This window comes from Citrus clementina, unplaced genomic scaffold (assembly GCF_000493195.1).
Source record: "Citrus clementina cultivar Clemenules unplaced genomic scaffold, Citrus_clementina_v1.0 scaffold_4, whole genome shotgun sequence".
In the NCBI taxonomy this organism is placed as follows: domain Eukaryota; kingdom Viridiplantae; phylum Streptophyta; class Magnoliopsida; order Sapindales; family Rutaceae; genus Citrus; species Citrus x clementina.
Genome location: NW_006262274.1, coordinates 14,875,084 through 14,897,202, shown reverse-complemented (window position 1 = coordinate 14,897,202; position 22,119 = coordinate 14,875,084). Strand labels below are relative to the sequence as shown.

At 33.2% G+C, this 22,119-nt stretch overlaps 2 protein-coding genes across 2 annotated transcripts; one reads left to right on the top strand and one right to left on the bottom strand.

Annotated features, from left to right (window-relative positions):
* Nucleotides 1-244: 244 nt before the first annotated feature.
* On the bottom strand, nucleotides 245-1,532 carry LOC18044271 (polygalacturonase inhibitor). Its single transcript, XM_006436988.2, has one exon. It carries the CDS (start codon nucleotides 1,435-1,437, stop codon nucleotides 448-450), a length of 990 nt encoding a protein of 329 aa, XP_006437051.1. The 5' UTR covers nucleotides 1,438-1,532; the 3' UTR covers nucleotides 245-447.
* A 9,124-nt stretch (nucleotides 1,533-10,656) lies between these two features.
* Nucleotides 10,657-11,835, top strand: LOC112099128. The gene has a single exon (XM_024186233.1). It carries the CDS (start codon nucleotides 10,657-10,659, stop codon nucleotides 11,833-11,835), a length of 1,179 nt encoding a protein of 392 aa, XP_024042001.1.
* The last annotated feature ends 10,284 nt before the right edge of the window (nucleotides 11,836-22,119 follow it).

The following is a 22,119-nucleotide window of genomic DNA, read 5'->3' as shown; positions in this document are numbered from 1 at the left end:
GGACAGTTAGTAAAATTTTGCATCAAGTGCCACTAGATGACTAAAACTGAAATGACTGTAGCGTGCGAAAGTAGGTCACTGTTGCAAAATCATTATCAAATTCAAGAAGTGTCCTGGGCTCCATCCTCCACATTTTAAAACTCTAAAATGTGAAATCGTACTAGATACATAAAAATTAATTTCATATATGCTTTTTTATTTTTTTTATTTTGAAGTAATCAGTAATTCTCGGTGTGCCAGCTTCTTATAATAAGTTTTTATTATTCGAATCATACATAGACTTCTTGTTACATTAAATAATGAACAATCAATAAAAGCTTCTTACCCATCCCCATGAAGCATCATCTTTGTGATACTTTTAAACACAGTATGCTGCTGATATTCAATTTATATATAAGCCTACAATACAAATACAATACACTGAAAGTGCAATTCCAGTCACTGTATTCACTTGCAGCTTTCGAAGGGCGCGCCACACAAGCACCTATTATGAAAATACTCCGTGTATCCAAAGCTCTGCAACTTTCCCCCCACGGGAATCGGCCCACACAACCTGTTGTAACTGACATTCAAGAATCCTAGATTCTCTAGCGAAGTAATTTGAGCAGGAATGCTCCCGAATATCTTGTTGTGATTCAAATCCAAATTTGTCAAGCTCTCTGGAAACTCAACCTTGGACAGATTAAATTCCAACAAGTTTCTTGAAACATCAATTCTCTGCGTCGTCTTGTTCAACCCGAACAAGAACGAAGCATCGCCTTCAAGCTTGTTCCTGGACAAGTCAATGGTGTTAAAATCCATGCTGCCTAAAGAGGCAGGGATTTTGCCAGAGAGCTGGTTATGTGACAAGTAAAGATCGGGTATACTCCCGGTGAATGTACCAAAAGACTCCGGGATTGAACCCGTAAGCTTGTTTCTGTCCAAATGAAGAGCGCCAAGCTTCTGCAGCTTCGAAAGTGAACCTGGGATCGTCCCAGAAAGATTGTTAAATGAAAGCTCCAAGAATGTTAAGTTGGTGAGTTGGCTGATAAAATCAGGAACCGGCCCAGAAATGTTAGTCCAGCTAATACGTAGCGTCTTCAGGTTTTTGAGCTTGGCAATGGCGGGTTGTATGGGGCCAGTGAGGCTGGGTAGCTTGTGAAACATTAGGGTTTCGAGGTAAGGAAGATCACCAACTTCGGGGGGGATCTGGCCGGGGAGATCTCCGGCGAAGATGGTGAGAGAATTGATGCGGTTAGTGGTGAGATCGCATGTGACGCAGTACCAGTCACAGCAGTCAGTTTTTGGGTTCCAAGAAGCTAGAACGTAAGGGTTGTTCAAAGATTTTTTGAATTTGAGAAGCACTTTCTTGTCATTTGGGTTGCAGAGGTCTGAGAGTGAAGGGGAAATGCAAAGGGACAAGAAGAAGAAGAGAGACAACAGTGACGTGTTGCTCATTTTTTGAAGAGTAGTGAAGCTGCAGCTTCTTGGTTTAGTTTGATGATAGAATTTTGGGAGAGAGTTTTGATAGTTATATAGTGTGTGGCAAATGCCAAGTTGCAAATTTTGTATTATTTCTTGAAGAAAAATGATGTATACTCTGACGGAAGCTTAACATTGGTCATAGATTGTCGAATGCCGAGTGTAAAGCAAATTAAGCGAAGAGCCAGCAAATATGTTGACTTTCTTGATTCATCATTATGCCGTTTAATAACATTCATACATTGATACGACACGTCGTTTTTCAAGACACTAACGCTAAGGATTTTGTTGTGTAGCTAAGTTGGGTGTCAGTTCGCCACTTCACTAGCTATTTACGGAAAACATGTGAGCTGTCTCTATTTATTGGACTTTGAAAGCGCATCTGACAATCACAATCGGTGACCTGGCTTCTAGATTTTCATTGCCCACGGAATTAGCCAACTTCAATAACTTTGAATGGTTAAATCTTTAACACGAGATGATTGTTTCACGTTCAAATTTTTTATCTTAAAAAATCATATTAAATGTTGCGATATTCATCAGTTACTTAATGAGATAATATTTTTAATTCATTTAATCTTACAAAGAATTATTAGTTACTTAATCAATGACACATCATTTACAATAAAATTTAAAATATCCATTATTACTATTAACACAAACGTGAATTGGAGTATTTATTTTATAAACCTACAGAAATTGCCGCAATCCGAACGTATGAACCCGTTCATGTACAAGCACATAAGTTTATGATTTGATGTTAAAAAGTTTCACTAATAGGATTGTAAACTAGAAAGTATCATATCATTATCAAAGAAGTATACTTTCCCCTCACCGCATAGAGCCTTCACCAAGTTGCTTCCTTTTGTTCTTGTGCCACACGACAGGTTTATATAAGGGACTCAAATGTTATAAATAAAGCTTAAATTATTGGATTCAATTGGCCAAAGTCATCTTAGATATAAATCACCATTTTTTTTTCAATCAAACCATCCTCCCTCTTATTGGTTAATATTCAGATTGTCAATTTCTCTTCTTCTAAAATTAATAAATACAATTTACAGCCTATAATTTTCATAATATTTCAAAACCTTTTTGGGACAAAAAAAAATTATTATAAGCAAAATATATAAAAAATAATAAAAAGTACTAGAAAAATATCTTATTATTAATTTTTTATTCACACTAAACCATGTATTTCTTATTTTTAGCACTTAAGTTTTTTTATTTTAATTTCTATTATATGATTTATTCAATTTATAATAAATACGAATAAAAATGTATTTGAAAATAAGGGGTAATACTGTAAAATTATATTGTCATAGTGATTATTAATTATTATGAAAATAATAAGGGGATAAGTGGTATATATTGTTTCAATAAGAGAGAAGCTGGCAATCTCTCTTTGTTAATGCTATTTAATTAAAATTTCATAAAACCCCCCTTTTATTTGTAGTTGGCATTTTCTTTAGTTGGATTAATTTATATTATTATTATTATTAAAGTCTTTGTTTTAGAGTTGATAATAAATACAATTAGCATAAACTTTGTGGGATCGATCCTTACTCACTCTATACTAATTGTTTATATCATTAGTAAAGTTTTAAATTTGGGGCACCCTAACGACAATACCGATTACAGTCATTGATACTTAAATGGAGATCATTGTAATGTCGAAAACTTTAGTCATGGCATATCTAGCACTAATCTCGCAATTATCAAATAAACATTCGCTTCAAGGAATGAAAACATATCACTAGTAAGATGAGAGCAATTATTTACATCAAAAACTTAATATTATGTTCATATATAAAGAGAAATAATGACTTCAGTTTGCTACTGCAGGAGCATAAATGAGCTAAAAAATATTTATACATGTCACATATTCTCTTTATATATATTCTTGATGATTTTCTCTTTATATGCATATAAAAGCAAGAAAGTCATATATGATCCTGTGTTCGATTTTTCGATGCTTGCATATTTCCTTTAAATTGTTTCAAAGAAACAAATTAGCCATTTGGACATTCAATTTTTGTTGTAAAAAATTTTAATATACTCGCAAGCGCACGAATCTAGAAATAGAATAATGGTAACGAGGTCGAACCCACAAGGATTGCTATAAATTGAAAGTCTAATTTAAATCTAAAATTAATATTAATCCTAGCCTAGTTGAGCAAATTGAGTTTCTAAGAAAATTAAACTAATTAAACTAAGAAAAGAATTAAAACAAAGGAGAAGTCAATAAGACAAAAATTACCAAGGTTTCAAAATCTATCACTGTTTAACTAGTAATTATCTAATTGTTAATTAATCCCCAATTTTATAGTGATAACTTGAAATCAATCTATGTCATCTCATGGATATAACAATTAAGCCCAAGTAATTAAATCTAATGTAGGTTCTTTTTTTGCTTAATAGTATGATATCTAAGCATCCCATGTAAGCATATTGAATAACAAAGAGTCAAAGTTTTCCTTAGCATTCTGTGTAAATAATTTAATGAAAGACACAGAATTAAAGATAATCATATATCAGTTTCATAGATCCAAGCATAAATTTAGTCAAATATTAATCTTAACAATCAATAATGCACGATAAAATTGGTGAAAATAATTTAATAACATCTAACTAATCATATAAAACAAGAACCATAAATATTAAAGCACATATATAGGAAATTAATAAAATAAAAAGATAATTATTTTATTAAATATTATTTCATCTTTAACCCCAATATAAAAAAATTAGCTAGACATACTTGAATTGGGAGCAACAAAAGAAATAAAATGAGCCATGGAGAATTAAATTGCTGACATTTTCTTCTCTAATGAATCCTCTGGTGGCTATTTTTGTGGCTATGTGTTGCCTTTATATAATGTTACTAACTTGCTTAATCCTTGTCGGATTCTAATTGCATTAATTCTTCACAACCTATCATAAGTTAAGGCCATCCATCGACTTAACAAAGCCCACTCACCAAGCCCTTTTAAAATTGTTTCCTTATTAAGGTTTGAAAGGAAAGCTAGCCACTCGTTTGACTTAAAAGCAAAAAGGTCGATTAATAATTTCTTCTTTTAGAGCCTGGCACAATGGCACATGCATTACAAATTGCCAAATATTTGCTTTCTAAATGCATGCCCACCGTTCATTATTTGAAGAGATTGACTTCAAATTTTGGTTTTCTTGACTTCCATTAATTTTTGGCTGCATTTTTGTCTTCTTTATTGCTTCTCAAATTAAACTTCTTCATACTCTTTTTATTCATAATCTCCAATTAATTTCTTATTTAATAAAATAATTTAATTAATTAAAAATAATAAATAAAAATAATTAGCAATTATGTAATTAAGAGTAAAATATGTATATATTATATGTTCATCTCCTTTAAAGAGAGAAAATAAATCACCATCTCTAATTCTATCCTTGAAAATTTCCACATATTGTGTTACTTTTCCTTCAAATTTTTTTCATACAAACAATTAGGCCTTATTTATATTTATTTTGTAACTCCTTTCGGGAGATATGAAGAAGTAAATTTGTATGACATACATGAACTCATAATATTTATTTAGTCCTTTGGGGACATGTAAAATATACACATATATAGAGAATCCTTCATGAAGAAGATGTTAGTGAATAATATCATAATTTTACAATAGTTCTTTAGTCATGTTTTGAAAGAAAAACTTCATTATATGTATTGCAATCCTTCGAGAATACATTCTTAATTTTCTTTCATTCTCTATTACAATATTCACACTTTAGGGGTGAAATTTAATATAAAAAATTACAAATCAAATTAACTTCTCCAGAATATCAATGGTAACAAAATAAAGTTAACAGGCAATTGCATAAGAATAAAAGTAATGGTGAATAAAGATATGAATTCATTATGCTAGAACATCAAGATGTCATGCGCATACAATATTAGATATGATCAAATAATATCTAGATGGTTAAATACATTAAGAAGAGAAAAATGCATACATTTGTATACATTACTGTCCAAAAGGATCATAAAAGGGAATTTACCATATAATTTCTTGTGGCTAGGGACTCGTGCTGATAACGTAATATAAATTTTCATTATATCCAAGATACATCTTGTAATTTCTCCCGTGTTCGTTTTACCTCAATTAATTAATTAATTAATTTCTTGATCGATTTTTGAACTTATGTCTTGATCTCTTTGGATTCACACAAGGAAGACTATATATACATATTTAATAATAATATCAGGTCCTTACCTAACAATTTAAACTTATTTTTTCAGTTACTGTGAACATTTTAAATACCTTGTCTACAATTAAAAAAAAAAATTGACTCGTAAGTTTTGAATTTTCTCAACTAAGTAGATGTATTGTGAATAGAATCAAAATATTTATGTTAAACCCAAAAATAAACTCAATACAAATGCGTACGTGGTTGAAGCCTTAACACAAGTCACTTGCAAGTCTCACTGAGTTTTCTCGAATAAGTACATGTATTTTGAAAATGCGTGAAAAACGCTTACGTGAAACCCAAACACAAACCCTTTACAAAAGTGTGGCTGAACCCTAAACAAGTCATCACATATGATGAACCAAGCAGAGTGTAAGTGTGTAACCAGTTAATTAAAACTATATTGATTCAGAACCCATTAGCACAAGTTCAAAGCGGGAAAGCAAATTTGAAATGGTGAAACTCTTACGTACGCCGGACAATTATATTCCTTAATTATGCCAACTATCTAATTTCTACAACGAGCTTTAATTCTTTATTCAGAACAATGATGCGGGGGGTAAAATTAAAGGTTAATTAAAATGGAGTACCAAGGGCAATTGATCAATTCCAAATTCATGAAAAGTAGAAAATCTTGATGAATCTTGTATGATCAAATGACACACATGCAAATGACATTAGCAATTAGACACATAGTTGATTACATAAGATTACAATATACGTAGCCATTTAATTGATCATTTCAAAACGCATAGTTGATCTGCAACTCATTGTAATTGATCATTTCAATTTTCCAGCTGCAAGCTGACAACAGTACATGTGTCTTAAAACATAAAAGTAAATATAACAGATGTGATAAAAGCTTTATACTGATGGTAAAGAACACTATAAAGAAGAATCACTTGATGGAGACCCCACAATTTACGGGCCCTAGCACAATATATAAATTAGACATCAGGAGAAACCCAATAATTTTTTTTAATTTTTTTAACTATTGACATTTTTTTTAGTTTTAGACTTATCGAGACTATATACTTATAAAGCATATATGTTATAACAAATTTTAAATATTTACGTCTAGAAATGTCCAAATCAATTTCCATTAATTTGAAAGAAAATATACTCCCATGATTGAATGAGGAGTTTTTTGTGAAAATACTCTCTCATTCGTTGATTTCTTATCCCCCCCCCCCCACACACACAGATATATATATATATGTACATGCATAAGGCAAAATTTAATGAGAAAATGATTTATGTAAAAAACTTTCACTAAATTTTTAATTTAAAATGTTAATAAATAGTATACCAGATGTTATAGTTTTAACTTTTTAGTCATAAATACAATTTTAGTGTGACATGTGTATTTATTTATTTTAAAATTTAATTTGTTATAAATGAAAATTTTGCTCTTATTAATTTCTTTCCTTATTATAATAAACTAACAATAAAAGAACTTCACCTTTTAAAACAAGCAGAGTAGAGTGAGCGAGGACCAGTCAAGCAATAGTAAGGTAAATAATGTGCTTTTTTATAAAATAGTAATGATACAGCCACAAACTCTTGTACAAACTTATTTTGTACAAACTGACGTGGCATTAATTCATTGGTTGAATGAAAATATAAATTAATAAAAACAAATCATGTGGGCTAAGTGATATTTAATTCAATCAATCTTATCATGCCACATCAGTTTGTACAAAATAAGTTTGTACAAGAGTTTGTGGCTGTATCATTACTCTTTATAAAATTACAAGTTCATACTGTAAAAGAAGATGGGTAAGGCATCAAAGCAACTTTTAATCTTTTCATCAAACAACTTTTCATCTCCTATAATTACCATTATCTCATAAGAAGTTATGACTAATCATATATCCACATAATCGTACACATTGGATTTTCAAGCGATTAGTTTGATTAATTAATGTCTCTATTTCAACTTGTTAAATGGAAGTTGAGAACACAAAGGATGACAACCTGATTATTGGACCTCACTATTATTACAAGGTTTGAGACTTATGCAATAGGCACCACTGCCAATATGAAATTCACCAAATAATATAAAAATGCAGAAATTAACAATCCTGTGATTGAAAGCCAACATTTTGCAAATTCTAACCGATATAAAAGATTAATTAACTTATAAGGGTGGAAATTCTTACTTTAAAAAAAAAAATCCTACTTGATTTTTTTTTTATCATAACTATAATACTATCAATATTTTACAAGAAATCTATATGGACTAGCCGACAAGGCAAAAGTGCGAAACCTTCCCTGTTGTTTAGTTGAAACCGGCCCCCTTCATTTAAAGCACATCCAAACCTCTATGAGCCTTAATTTTTTTGCTAATTTTATAATTTTACTCTTGGTGGTTGTTTGGCTTTGAGAATATGAATACTTTTAATTAATTAATTTAATAATTTTTTAATTATAGTTAATTGAAAAACTAAATGTAAAATATTAAAACAAGTCAGGAAATGGTAATAATTTTCCAATTAATTCAGAAAATTTCCAAAATTAATTGAAAAATAAAATACAAAATAGATCTACACATACTATGTTTTGGAGAATAATAACTGAGGGGGCATTTAATTTTTTAATAAACTTCTGGAAAAAAAATTCATTCGATCAACACATTTTATTTATTTATTATTACTGTTATCTTTTATTTATTTATTTATTTTTTATTTTACAATCACCTGATTTTGGTCCAGTTGATCAACTCACTTTTCTAGATCTGCATATAGCGCCCTTTCCTTCTAATTTTCTTAACCCTGGCAAACTGCCTTTCCGACTTCGTACGGCTGAAAGAGGATTAACAAAATCCTGCTCGTGTGCAGCCAGAAAAAAGAAAGAAAAAAATAATTTGATATTCGTCTCTTACGGCAGCAACTTCAGTACCGATCAAAACATACCCATCTTTAGTGTCAAGGCGGCCGGTACAAAACTTTCCTCACAATTTATGTTGTATAAAATCCGCCAAATTTAGTGCAATAACCTCTTATAAGCTCACTGCCGTCAGAGTTAAAAGCTTTCTCAGTATTTGGCCTTTAAGTTTAATTACCAAAAACAGCACCACAGTCCCAGATAAGAATAATAATGCTTATTATTAAAATATCAAAAACCCTAATTCAGAATTTAGCGTTTCTGCTGATGACGATGATGCATCGTCGTGTCTCTGTCTTTTCACAAGCGTTATCAAGCTCCAGGTATATAGAAATATATGTATGCATACTTTGAATTCTAAGTTTCGTACTCGACTCATTTTTATGAACCGTTTGCCTTTTTCTTATATAGGTCGGGTTGTGTGTTAACGGATCAAGTCTTCAAAATGAACTTAATCGGATTTCAAAAACTATTGATGCATCCACTAGAGATGGTTTCACACGTCTATTGCTGGGTAAATTAAGCTGCATTTTTGTCATCATTCTTAAAAATAGTAGCATTAATAGGAAATTGGAGAAATTTTAAAATACATTAGATAGAGATATCAGTATCACCGCAGCAACTAAAAGATATTATGTCATGTATATATTTGTTTGGAAATAAACCGCCATACTAGTAATAGTTATATCAATTAAATTCAACATTATCATGTCATACAATCATTAATTGGTTGTATTATCATTATGGGTTTTTCTTTTTATTTTTTAGCCTGAAAGCAATACATTAGCATAAAAATAGTGCATATATTATTATTTCCTTTTTTTTTTTAATGTGGATGTAGAGACAACGACTTATTTGCCTCAGCATTCTAATTGTTGGACATCCGGTTATTCATCTGTAAGTATATAAAATTAATTATTTTCTCTTAAATATATGAAGCCCTTATCCCAGCAAGATTTTCTGCCCGGATCTAACAAAAATAAAACCATACAAACCAAATAACGTTCACAATACATGCATATATAATCGTCTTCTGTGACTGGTGCTGGTTAGTTGAGTTCACGTATTTTTGTGAATGGAGCAGCAAGTGTTTTTGTTGAATTTTTGTTTCATTTTATTTCATCTTTCTATTCATTTACATCACTAACTAATTTCTTTTTTCATTTTCATTTCTATCTAATTCATCATTCTTTATCTTGGAGGTCGAGTTAATTATATGATATTTTTTGCAGCAGTGGTCGTTTTTTAGGATGAAAAGTGCAAAAAAACACTTCAATCAACTTTTACAAAATGAGCGGATCTTATTTTTATCATTATTTTTATTGTTAATAATGATAATATTAATAAAAAAAATAAAAATAATTAATAATAACTAAAATAATAAAGTTAATAAAATTTAATAATAATAATAATTATTATTATTAATGGTATTTAAAATAATAAAATTAATTGTGATTTGAATGAGGATAATTTGAGAAATATGAAAAAATTAGAGGGATACAAAAATAAACATATATTTCATTCTCATTCCCTTATTTTCATTCCCAATTTTCCATGGGAATGAGATTTTCATTCCTTATTCTCAAATTATGTGGGACCCACACATTTTATTTCCATTTCTAAATTACATTTTGCCAAGTAAACATGAGTTTCATTCTCATTCTTTCATTTTCATTTCTCATTCCATGAAATAAACACACCATTAAGTTTAAGTTAAACAAACAACACAGTACTGCTGGAAAATGAAACCACAACAATGCATCAAGTTAATTATCAGTTAACAGATACACACGTGGTGGTAAGCATCTTATTGGATATTGATTCATTATCTCACTATAATACTATTCATACAAATACTGTTTCATCTCAGGTCACAATCTTAGTTGCACTTAAGGGTCATTTTTTGCTGCTCTTGTCCCCAACATCTATTCCCACCGTAAATGTGAAGTGGGCCTCGAGGGTGCTTGGTTTCTTGTGTTTTCGGCCCCTTGCCCAAATACGGGTATTGAATATATATTGTGATGGTTTCTTTTTATTTTATAATTACTATTGTTATTTTTTTGTTCTAACTTGATTTTATAGAGCATGTCCATTGAAGACGAGGAGGAGGATGGGCTGATTATTGAAGGAGAGGACATCGATGATGGGAACAAGGTCAACATCGATTATCGGTGTTGTTTGGTGGGCAGGTTTCTGACAGATAAGGTGATTAATTTTACTGCTATGAAAAACACAATGGCTTCTCTTTGGCGGCCAGGAAAGGGTGTATGTATCAAGGATTTATCGCCTACGCTGTTTTTATTTCAATTTTTCCATGAGATTGATATAAATCGAGTACTGGAGTCAGGACCGTGGACTTTTGACCAGCACATTCTACTGGTTAAAAGGCTAGATGAGAACGAACTGCCGCAGAATGTGCCCCTGTTTCTTGTAGATTTCTGGATTCAAATGTACAACCTACCCGTTGGTTTCATGTATGAGAAAATTTTGAAGAATATCGGAGACTATGTTGGCATTTTCTTGGGCTCCGATGAGCATAATTTCATGGGAGTTTGGAGAACCTATATGCGCATTCGGGTATCCATTGATGTTAGGAAGCCCCTTAAGCGTAGGATGAAGATTAAAAAAGAGGGTGGCGAATGGATCTGCATAGATTTTAAATATGAACGCTTGAATATTTTCTGTTTCATCTGTGGATTACTGGGGCACACAGAGAAACAATGTCCGAAGTTGTATGATTGCCCGTCGAATGAGATTGTGAAGGTTTATGGTCACTGGCTGAAGGCGCCGAGCAGAAGGGGCCAGATGAATTCCGGGGAAAAGTGGCTGAGATCAATGATGCCGGAAGAGAATAATAATGGAAAAGGAAACATCGACAAGTTTGCTGGTGCAATGGTAGTTGATTTGGTCATTAACGCAAATTCTGGAGATAATATGCGTAACACAGGGGATTGTAGTATCCGTGCGGGGATTGAGGGGATCAATAAGGAAAGCAACAACTTGTTATTGACCAGGAGCCATTTGCATATCAATGAAAAGTCAACAATGGGAATCATTCATGATTTGGGCGGGGAAAAATTTTTTGATGAGGAACGGGAAGCTGGACTAATTGTTAATGAGTCAAAGAGAAGAAGATCTCAAGGTGGGCTTCGTAGTGCTGTGGGCTTTGAGGATATGGTAGCTTCTCAGGAGATGGATATTTCTGAGGAAGGAAAAAATGGAAAATCGGTGGGACTTGTGATCAAGGCCCACCGAGAACAATGAGTGTGTTAAGTTGGAACTGCCGTGGGCTAGGCCACCCACGGACAGTTCAAGTCTTGATTGATCTGGTCAAATGTAAAAAACCTGCTATTATTTTTCTCATGGAAACGTTATGTGGTAAAGATAAATTAGAGAGTATTAAGAGGAAGTTGGGGTTTGATGGGCTTTTTGTGGTTGATCGCGTGGGCCATAGTGGGGGGCTTGCTCTTCTTTGGGATGCCAATACAAATGTCTCTTTATTGAGTTATGCGAGGAATTTCATTGGTGTTCATGTGGTAGTAGCTGGGTTGGGGGATTGGAGACTAACTGGATTTTACGGGTTCCCTGAATCGAGTCGTCGTCGTCGTCGTCAATCTTGGGATTTACTTCGATTTCTTTCTTCTTCCTCAACTGCCCCATGGGTTTGTCTTGGGGATTTTAACGATTTATTGGCAGCAAGTGAGAAAAAAGGTAGACTTGAGCATCCTCAGTAGAAGTTGCAGGGATTTAAGAAGGCTATTTCTGATAGTGGTTTGTTGGATGTTGGGATGGAAGGATATCAATTTACTTGGGAGAGGTCCCGAGGATCAGTGGATTGGGTGGAAGAGCGGCTGGATAGAGTTCTAGCCTCAGCTGAATGACTTCATCGTTTTGCTCGGGTTAATGTTCTGAGCTTGGAGGCTTCTTGTTCTGACCACTTACCTATTTTTATGGATCCGAATCCTATTACTTCTACCAGTAGGCATAAGCGATTCCGTTTTGAGAATTTGTGGCTGCGCGAGCGGGATTGTGTTGAGGTTATTACGAATAGCTGGAACTCTTCTTTGGGCTGTTCAATCCAGCAAAAGATTTCGAGGTGTGGTGCTGACTTGTTCTAGTGGGGGGGTCATTTGGCTCGTGATTTTCGTAAACGTCTCTCTGATTGTAAATGTCTTATGGCTCTGTTAAGGGGGCGGTGTGACCAAGGTAGTGTGGAGGAATTTGTGGAGGCCAGGAATCGGTATAATGCTCTCCTCCATAGTCATGAAGTCTTCTGGAAGCAGAGAGCAAAATCACTTTGGCTTAAAGAGGGAGATAGGTATTCACGGTTTTTTCATGCTACGGCTTCAGCAAGGAAGCGTAGGAACTCTATTGAAAGATTGCGAAATAGGCAAGGAATTTGGAGCTCTAATCAGGAGGAGATTGATGGGATGATTGTAGATTACTTCAGTACGTTATTTCAGACTAAATGTTGCAGTAGTGATGAGGTTGTAAGATGTGTAGAGAAGAACATCACCGAGGATCAGAATATGATGCTCTTGGCTCCATTCACAGCTGTTGACGTTAAAGATGCCTTGTTTGGTATGCATCCGGATAAATCCCCAAGGCCTGATAGTATAAATCCTGCCTTTTATCAAAAATTTTATTAATAGTTGTTCCTTTCCCGTGGGACTTAATGATACATCTATTATTTTGATTCCAAAAAAGCAGCAGCCTGAGACCTTAGCTGATATGCGGCCCATTGCGCTGTGTAATGTACTGTACAAAATCATATCTAAAATGATTGCTAATAGAATGAGGGCAGTGCTTACTTTGGTTGTCTCTGCGGCCCAAAGTGCTTTTATTCCCGGCAGAGCAATCACCGATAATATAATTATCTCGGCTGAAATCCTCCATTTTTTGAAGAGGAAGAGGCAAGGGAAGCATGGCTGTGCGGCCCTTAAAATAGATATGTCTAAGGCATATGACCGTATCGAGTGGAAGTTTCTCCAAGCTATAATGCTAAAAATGGGGTTTGCTGAAAAATGGGTGGATATGATAATGCTTTATGTTTCAACAGTCCAATACAACGTGCTTCGTAATGGCAAGGAAGTAGGGCCGATTATACCTAGCAGAGGACTACGCCAAGGTGATCCGTTATCCCCGTACTTGTTTATTTTGTGTGCTGAAGGGTTGAGTTCCCTGATTCGAGTGAATGAAAAGGCTGGTTTGATTCATGGTGTGAAGGTTACTAGAAGTGCTCCAACAGTGTCCCATTTATTTTTTGCCGATGATTCCTTTCTGTTTTTCCGAGCAAACCAGCAGGAAGCAGTGCTAATGAGGAATATTCTAGCTTCATATAGTCGTGCTTCTGGACAAAAAGTAAATTTCAGCAAATCCTCGATTTCGTTTAGTGCTAATGTGCATGTTGATGATGCTAGTCAGGTGTGTGGGGAGTTGGCTGTTAATGTTACCTCTGATCATGGTGCTTACTTGGGGCTTCCTTCCTGCATTGGATGAAATAAAAAAGCTGTTTTCAGAGCATTCGAGACAAAGTTTGGCAGAAGTTGCAAATGTGGAATATAAGGATGTTATCTAGAGCAGGAAAAGAAGTTTTACTGAAAACAATGGCTCAAGCAATGCCTAACTATGTGATGAATGTCTACCTTCTTCCGCTTGATCTTTGCAAAGAGCTTGAGATTATGATGAATTCATTTTGGTGGGTGGGAAGCGTAATGGTGGGGGTGGAATGAATTGGATGAAGTGGGAACGCATGTGCAAACCGAAGGATTTTGGAGGGATGGGTTTCAAGCAAATTCATATTTTCAATGTTGCAATGTTGGGTAAACAGGTGTGGAAACTATTGACAAGCCCAACTTCTCTTGTTGCAAAGGTTCTTAAGGCTCGTTATTTCCCTCGATCCTCAGTCCTTGATGCTAAGTTGGGATTTAACTCGAGCTTTTTTTGGCGTTCCATAATGGCTGCGAAGGATGTGGTTATAAGGGGTAGCAGAATTCAGATTGGAAGCGGGCAGCAGGTTATTATTGGGAAAGATCCGTGGCTCCCTGACCTTGAGGATGGATTCACTACTTCTGAGCTACCTGAGGAAATTGTGATGGCTCCAGTGTGTAGCTTGATGGTGGCTGATGAGCGTCGGTGGGATTATGATGTTGTAACTAATTTATTTAATACCAGGGATAGAGATCTCATTCTGAAAATTCCCCTTAGTGTTCGTAGGGATCATGATTTGTGGCACTGGTTGGTTGATCCAGGGGGTGTGTTTTCAGTGCGTAGCTGTTATAAGCTGATGACTTATGATGCTAATAATTCTTCTTTGAGTTTTTGGAGACGTTTGTGGAAATTGGATGTGCCGAGCAAAGTGAAGAATTTCCTTTGGCGTGCTGCTACGAATGTGCTACCTACTTATGATAATCTACTTCGGCGTAGAGTTCAGGTACTGCCTCTTTGCGTTGTCTGCAATACTTGTAATGAATCTATTATTCATATATTGGTGGACTGTGGATTTGCCAAAGCTTGCTGGATTGCTTCTCCGATAGGATACATTGGTCACATTTCCTCCTTTATGGAATGGCTTGGCATTATATTTAACTGTTGTAGTAAAGAAGAGTGTGAGCTTGCAGCTATGGTTTGCTGGAGGATTTGGGTTCAGCGTAATGATAAAGTTTGGAACAGCAGGTGTGGTCGGGTTTATCAAATTCTTAACTCAGCTGGTCACCTTCTTCACCAGTGGCAATATTGGAGGAAACAGCTTCTGTTTGATGATGCAGTTGGGAGTAGTTTGAGTCATGGGGCTGTGTGTTGGGAAATACCTCATGATGGATGGGTTAAGTGAAACGTTGATGCTGCTGTGTTTTCATATCAGTCGAAGATTAGCTTTGGTTGTGTGGTTCGCAACTTTGAGGGCACTTTCTTGGCTGCAAAATGTGACTGTTTTGCTGGAAGTTTTGGGGCTAGAGAAGCAGAGGCGCTTGGTGTTAGGGAAGCTCTTAGCTGGTTGAAATGTTTGCACCTTCCTCGTGTGATAATTGAAGTGGACTATCTGCAGGTTTTTAAGGCTTTAACCGAGAATCTTTCAAGTCCCAATGGCTTTGGCCTCATAATTGAGGAATGCCGTTTCTTAGCTCATGAATTAGGAGAAGTGCAATTCTCTTTTGTCCGTCGATCTGCGAACGTTGCTGCCCATAGAGTCGCTAGGGTGGGGGGTTCTTTGTCAGGTCCTAACGAGTGGAGTGTTGTTCCACCTCGTTGGTTAATGAACAATTTGTAATTGAGTTTATTTAATGAATTTATCTTCAAAAAAAAAACTTGATTTTATAGATTTTGTTAATTTTACATTTATTTTATATGTTTTTTTGGCTTTCATGCATACAGGGAGTAAAAGTGCTCTTGAGCCCTCGGCAAGAAAATGAAATCCTGTCATATCAGGAGCTTCAAAAACAGTACCCACGTTTACGGGCTTTCAAAAAATAAATAGGCACATTTCGGGTCCCCAAAGTGGTTATTCTCATGTGCTATTTTTGATTTTGTTCTGTTCAATTTATTTAAGTTCAAAGTAATTATTTACATAGGCTGATTTTAGAAACTTAATTTTATATAAGTTCCAAGTAGTTATTCTCATAGGCTGCCGCTGATTCTACCAATCCGTTATTTCATTTAGAAATTAGAAGTAAGGCATTAGGAAGGGCGAAAAAAAGAAAGTTACTGGTTCTAGACTCTTCATTTCATTTAAGACTAAGATGTGAAAAAATTTTAAGCCATTTCTCCAATTTTATGGGATGTCAGAGACGATAATCTCCTAGGCAAACTGTATACCAAGACTTGAATTCCAAGTAACTAGCTAATCCGGTATTTATAGTTTCCATTCTAATTAAATAGGTTAAACCTGACGAGACAATTTTCTTGTGACTTTTTTATTAATGAAAACCTTGGACCTTTAAACTTTCCGTAGTTTGCCTAGCCCAACTCGTAGATACCTCGACTTTTATTTCCACTCGGAGATAACAATAAAACTTACATGAATTAGGAGTGTGGTTCAGGGCTAGATGTCTAATGGATGAGGCAGCATGAGCTACGGACACACGGCATGTATTCATTCAGCATGACATGATTACTTTTTGTCAAGGCATAAGACATGCACGTTGGTTGAGTTGCGTCACGCAGGCTTGAAGTATAACACAATTTAAGATGAGTTAAAGCAAAATTGTTTTGAATTATACTACTATATTATCTAAATAAACGAATTTGAATTGAACAATACCAAATTTAATAATATTTTGTTCTATTTTGATTGAATTGAATTGAAATTTAGTACTAATTAATGTTATATTATTTTAAATTATACATTAATTTTAAGTGATTAATCAAATTTGAATTGAATTTTTGTTATCATTTGGTGTAATATTATTTGTTAAATTTTCTAATTATTGTTGGTTTTATGTTATCTAAATGTAATAATGTTTTAAAATTATATTTCCCCCCATGACTTCAGAATGGGTATAGTTGAGGACTACTTGAGCTAATGATAGAGGCAAAAACACCTTCCAGGCAAGCCTTACTATAACCAACCTCATAGATCCCACTCGATCTTTTACATTCATGTATCATACTCTCTTGACTAGTTCATCGTAAGAAAATACTGTTAAATCTTTCCAAAGTGAGAGAAGGGGAGAAGGCGCACTAGAGCTAACATAATAGCCAACAAAAAATTTTAGTTAGCTAGGCTAAGGTGTTTTTTCTTTTTGGGGTCTGAGATCTAAATAGAATTCAATTAATCTGAATTTTGAATAGAGCTGAATGTCTGAATCTAAATGATATGTTTTTTTTTCTAAATTACTAAAAATAAATATTAAGTTGTTTATTTTGTTAACTTAAACAATCTGAAAATTAGTATTTTTACGTTTGTACACTTACAAATTATAAACGTTGACAAATAATAAGTATTTCAAAGAAAATAAATAAGATAATATATTATCATAACATAAATCATGTTACCCTTTAATATTCTAAATTAGTATATGTTAATCGATTTTATTGTAGTTTACGATTTTTTTATAAAAATATTCATAAAAAATTATAAAGATAAATAAAGCTAATTTGAAGAAAACAAAAAGATAAAAATAGTAATAGTCTTACAACTGTATTATCACGAGTTATGGAGATGGGTAATAATAATAATTATTAAATTTTATTTAGGTAAGGATGAAAATTAATTAATTAGATAGGGGTATTTTGAAGAATATCTTTTAATGATAATATTAAATTATAAAATTATTTGTAATGTGCACTCAGAAAATTACATTTTGAAGCCTTTGGGTAGAAGAGAGTAGTGGTACCTAAAAATAAAAGCTTTATTATCTATAAGAATTAGGAACAGAGCTTAAAAGTAGTAACTTTGATAAGGGAAAAGAACTACCCATTGTTGGGTTTGGAAAGCGTGACAATTCATTGTCGGAGAATAACGTAGGAACTGAAAAGATTATAACTTTATTATTGTAGGAAAAGAACTTAAAAATGGTAACGTTGACAACAGTGAAATTTTCAAAACTGTTCAAGCATGCCTAACCCTTTCAAGATTCAGCACCACTTTTACTGTGATAGGTAGATTAAATAAAAAAGACAACTTTAATTTTATGTTTTTTTTTAAAAAAAAGATCTGATCTTTTAGGGCAGATTAATTTTCTTAAGAATTAAGTGGACATAAAGTTGTTTGCTTTTACTCTCTCTACCTTGAAACGCCATAGTAACCATTAGCCTTCCGAGTGAGCTGCTTCCAGTTCTAGACTAGTGAGGAATATAATAAGCACGGTTGCCTAGTTAGCCACTTCCGGTTCCAGAGTAGTAAGGAAGATAATAAGCTTGGCCGCTAAGTAAGCATTTTTGTAGCCATGTGGTGGACATATTGAATAGGAATGCAAAGTCACTTATTATTTCTAACAATATTTCTTCTTGTCAGTTATCACCCTCTTATTTGTAATTCTTATATGAGTTTGGAGTGGTCAGCCCAATAGTTGTAGTCCCTTTTAGCTAAATCTACTAACACAACATACTATCTACTAAATGTACACCATATTATATTCAAAGTTTGGAGCCTAACTAGAGCAAAATGGATTCTGTTTTTTGGGTCACGAAATTAATTAGTGAGGTTATATGAATTTAATCCACCATGTCTAATGCCTTTACTCTTTGTTTGGGGTGGGAATTTCACCAAGCCACGTGTCATAAGAAAAGGCTCTTTCTAGATTGAAATACATTTAGGCTTAATTTGAAATTCGAGCTTAATGGTCTGCGATCCGCCTGATTCTGTTGTGTGGTTTGGAGAGTAAGGTCCAAGAGCATATTCAAGCATTGATATGGCTTAAATAAGCTCCAATTGCAACTTTAACGATGTTTGTTGTTTTGTTGAGTAATGGATTTGAACTCAAACAATAATAGCACACGCTATGAATAGTGATGTGAGAGCAGAGTATACTAATAAATAATAGAGAACTAGTAGCTTAATATTATTTTTCTAGGATTGTTGTAGTCTAGATGGATTTGAACTCAAACAATAATAGCACATGCTATGAATAGTGATGTGAGAGCAGAGTATACTAATGAATAATAGAGAACCAGTAGTTTAATATTATTTTTCTAGGATTGTTGTAGTCTAGCAATTGTAATTACGATAAATGTGAGAAAACGGAACATTTATGGGAAATGAATATGGAAGTGTGTTTAGAAATTGGTTTTAGAAATTGGAAAATGTTCTTCTTTAGACTCTTTGTTGGATTTTCTTAACTAAAATGATTGACGCCTTAAGCTTACTATTTATAGCTTTCATTTCTTCATTAACATTAATTCTTCTACATGCTTTTACATTAAATGCCGATGCATGCTGAACATTAATTCTAATGCCTGCTTTACATTAAATGCCAATGCATGCTCAACATTAATTCTAATGCATGCTTTTACATTAAATATCAATGCATGCTTAACATTAATTCTAAAGCATGCATACTTTTAGATTAAATATCATTTTAGTTTATGCCAATGTAGCAATAATATTGTTATTAGTTTTTTTTCAATCATACGTAGAACTTTGGAACAAAAATAATCATCATTTTTTAACATAAGCACATTTTTTTATGGTTACTTGTGGTAAGGGTGAGGGAGGGGAAGGAGAAGAAGTAGAAGAAGGAAGAAAAGTCAACGACTTGCATTTACCATGTGGCTCTTACTAAGTTACATTTCCAATAGTTTACGGTTAGCCAAATCAATATAAATATGAGTAACACATGCAGAAGGATGAGGTGGTGGAATCGCCTTCTAAGTTACTTATGTTTTGTTTATGTTCATGTTGGATCTACTTTCCCTATTAAAGTAAGAAAAGAAGAATTGGTCATCATCTCATAAAATGATAATATCTTTCATTTTATCTTTGTGAAATTAACAGCTCGACTTCTAGAGTACAAGCACTTAATGATGTGAGTGAGACGATAGCAGATCAGACAAACAAAGGCTTAAATTTCTTTTTTCTTTTACTCTATTCTTAATTAAATTTTACAAATGAAAGGACAATTGCATAAAGTAGTACTTCTTTACTCCAAATTAAGGTTGCATTATTATGTTAGAAATCAAAGCACAACAGTTACTCAGAGAAATACACGTACGATTGATTATCTTCATTCTTCGATGAAGTGAAAAAAAATTACATATGACATAAAAAACATTGGTTCTTCATAATGATAACTTCTGTTCTCCTTAAAGGCTTCATACTAATATTTTTGGATTTCAAATTTGCAAGTCTCAAATTTTCGACCTAAATTTCTATTCCTCCTATATTTATCGAGAAGGAAATTTAGTGGCTGACACATTTGTAAATATACGACTAAACTATTTTCGGATAATCTGGTGGGATTCTCCTCCGATCGATATTCATAAACTAATTCTCAATGACATCAAGGGAAGTCCAAACTATTGTTTTCATTAACTTGATGTATTTCTTTAATATTGCCTCATTTCTCAACTTTTTATATCTTTTAATTATGAATAAAACTGCTACCAGGGTCATTGCTTAAGTTAGTGAACTAATTAATTAATTTTAGGTATTCAAGACTTTTATGTTCTCCGCTGATTAGCATGAGATCAATGGGGACCATTCCAAGTTTGATATATTTATTTGCTTCTTAATCTAGTACACATTCAATCAATCACTCGTTTTACTGAAGAAGCGTAGGCTGGGTTAGACCATATACCTTTTGTTATTTACCACCATTATTCTTGTTGCTTGCTTACTTGCTTATATTAATTAAGCGATCGTAATTAATTATTTCTCATAAATAAGTATCAAGTGTGTGTGATTTATTATTTTTTCAAGCGTTGATTGTATATCCCTTTTACACTACAATGATTTCTTTCTCTTTTTAATTATTATATAATATTCATTCATCTATAGTTAATTGTGGGTGGGTTTATTGCGTTTAGTCCAATTATTTATTTATTTGGCCTTTATTTACATTTACATTTGAATCTTTTCTTAAATAGTTTTATTTTATGTTTTGAGAGGTATATTTAGAATCTTCGATTTGATACACTTTAAGGTACATTTTGGTATGTCACGTTGGATTGGACTATACTTAATTTTATTCGATTGAATTAGATAAGGTATAAACATATTAGTTGAGGTTAATTACAAGTCTTGACCCACCAACGTTCAACATATTAGTAAATGGTAGTTGTGTGGGTCGACTCACTAACCTATATAAAAATGAAGATTTTTTTATATTTACGAAAACATCTAAGAATATTCATCACATTTTACTTTAGCCTCCATCACATGTACTTTAATATGATTAATAGCTTAATTAAATATGATTTTTTATCATTTTAATAACCATTTATATTGGATAATATTATCAATACATATATTGTTCAGATATATAAATGCGTGCAATCTTTGTTAAATAATGAGGGAGCTAGTAATATATATTCATGTAAATCGAGTTCAATTTATATTATCGACGTGAGTTTTTGAGTCATCTCTTGTCCAGGTGACATGATTACCCTGTTATAAAATAAATTATCATGTCTTAATTATCTTCTATGTCATGTTAAGATTTCAAATTTTTGATAAGATTTTAAATGCGTCATGTTTAAATAAATCTAAATTTGGCATGAAATGAATAGCAGCCGACTCTAGCTTTAACTCATAATTACACCTAACCTTTTGAAGGTGAAATTTGAGTTTAGAGTGTGAACAACGAGACCAACAATCTTATATACATAACTACCGAAAAAAAAAAAAAAAAATTCACTTCTAAAGAGTAAAGACAAACTTTTGCATTCGCATGAGACTTTTCATAAAGCACAGGAATTTTGCTTGCGGTCCAACGCGTGTATGAAGACATGCTAATCAAGTTGTTAGAAAAATTGTAATTGGTGACATGCGTTGTTTATATAGGTGTTGCGTTGTCATAATATTTACTGAGGAAAATATCTAATATATTAGTGTTATTATCATGTACATATAAGAAGAATAGTTCTCTATTGTTCTTTTTTTAGATAAATGCA

Coding starts and splice junctions, on each gene's coding strand:
- LOC18044271 (XM_006436988.2), bottom strand. CDS start 1,437: ATGAGCAACACGTCACTGTTGTCTCTCTTCTTCTTCTTGTCCCTTTGC.
- LOC112099128 (XM_024186233.1), top strand. CDS start 10,657: ATGTCCATTGAAGACGAGGAGGAGGATGGGCTGATTATTGAAGGAGAG.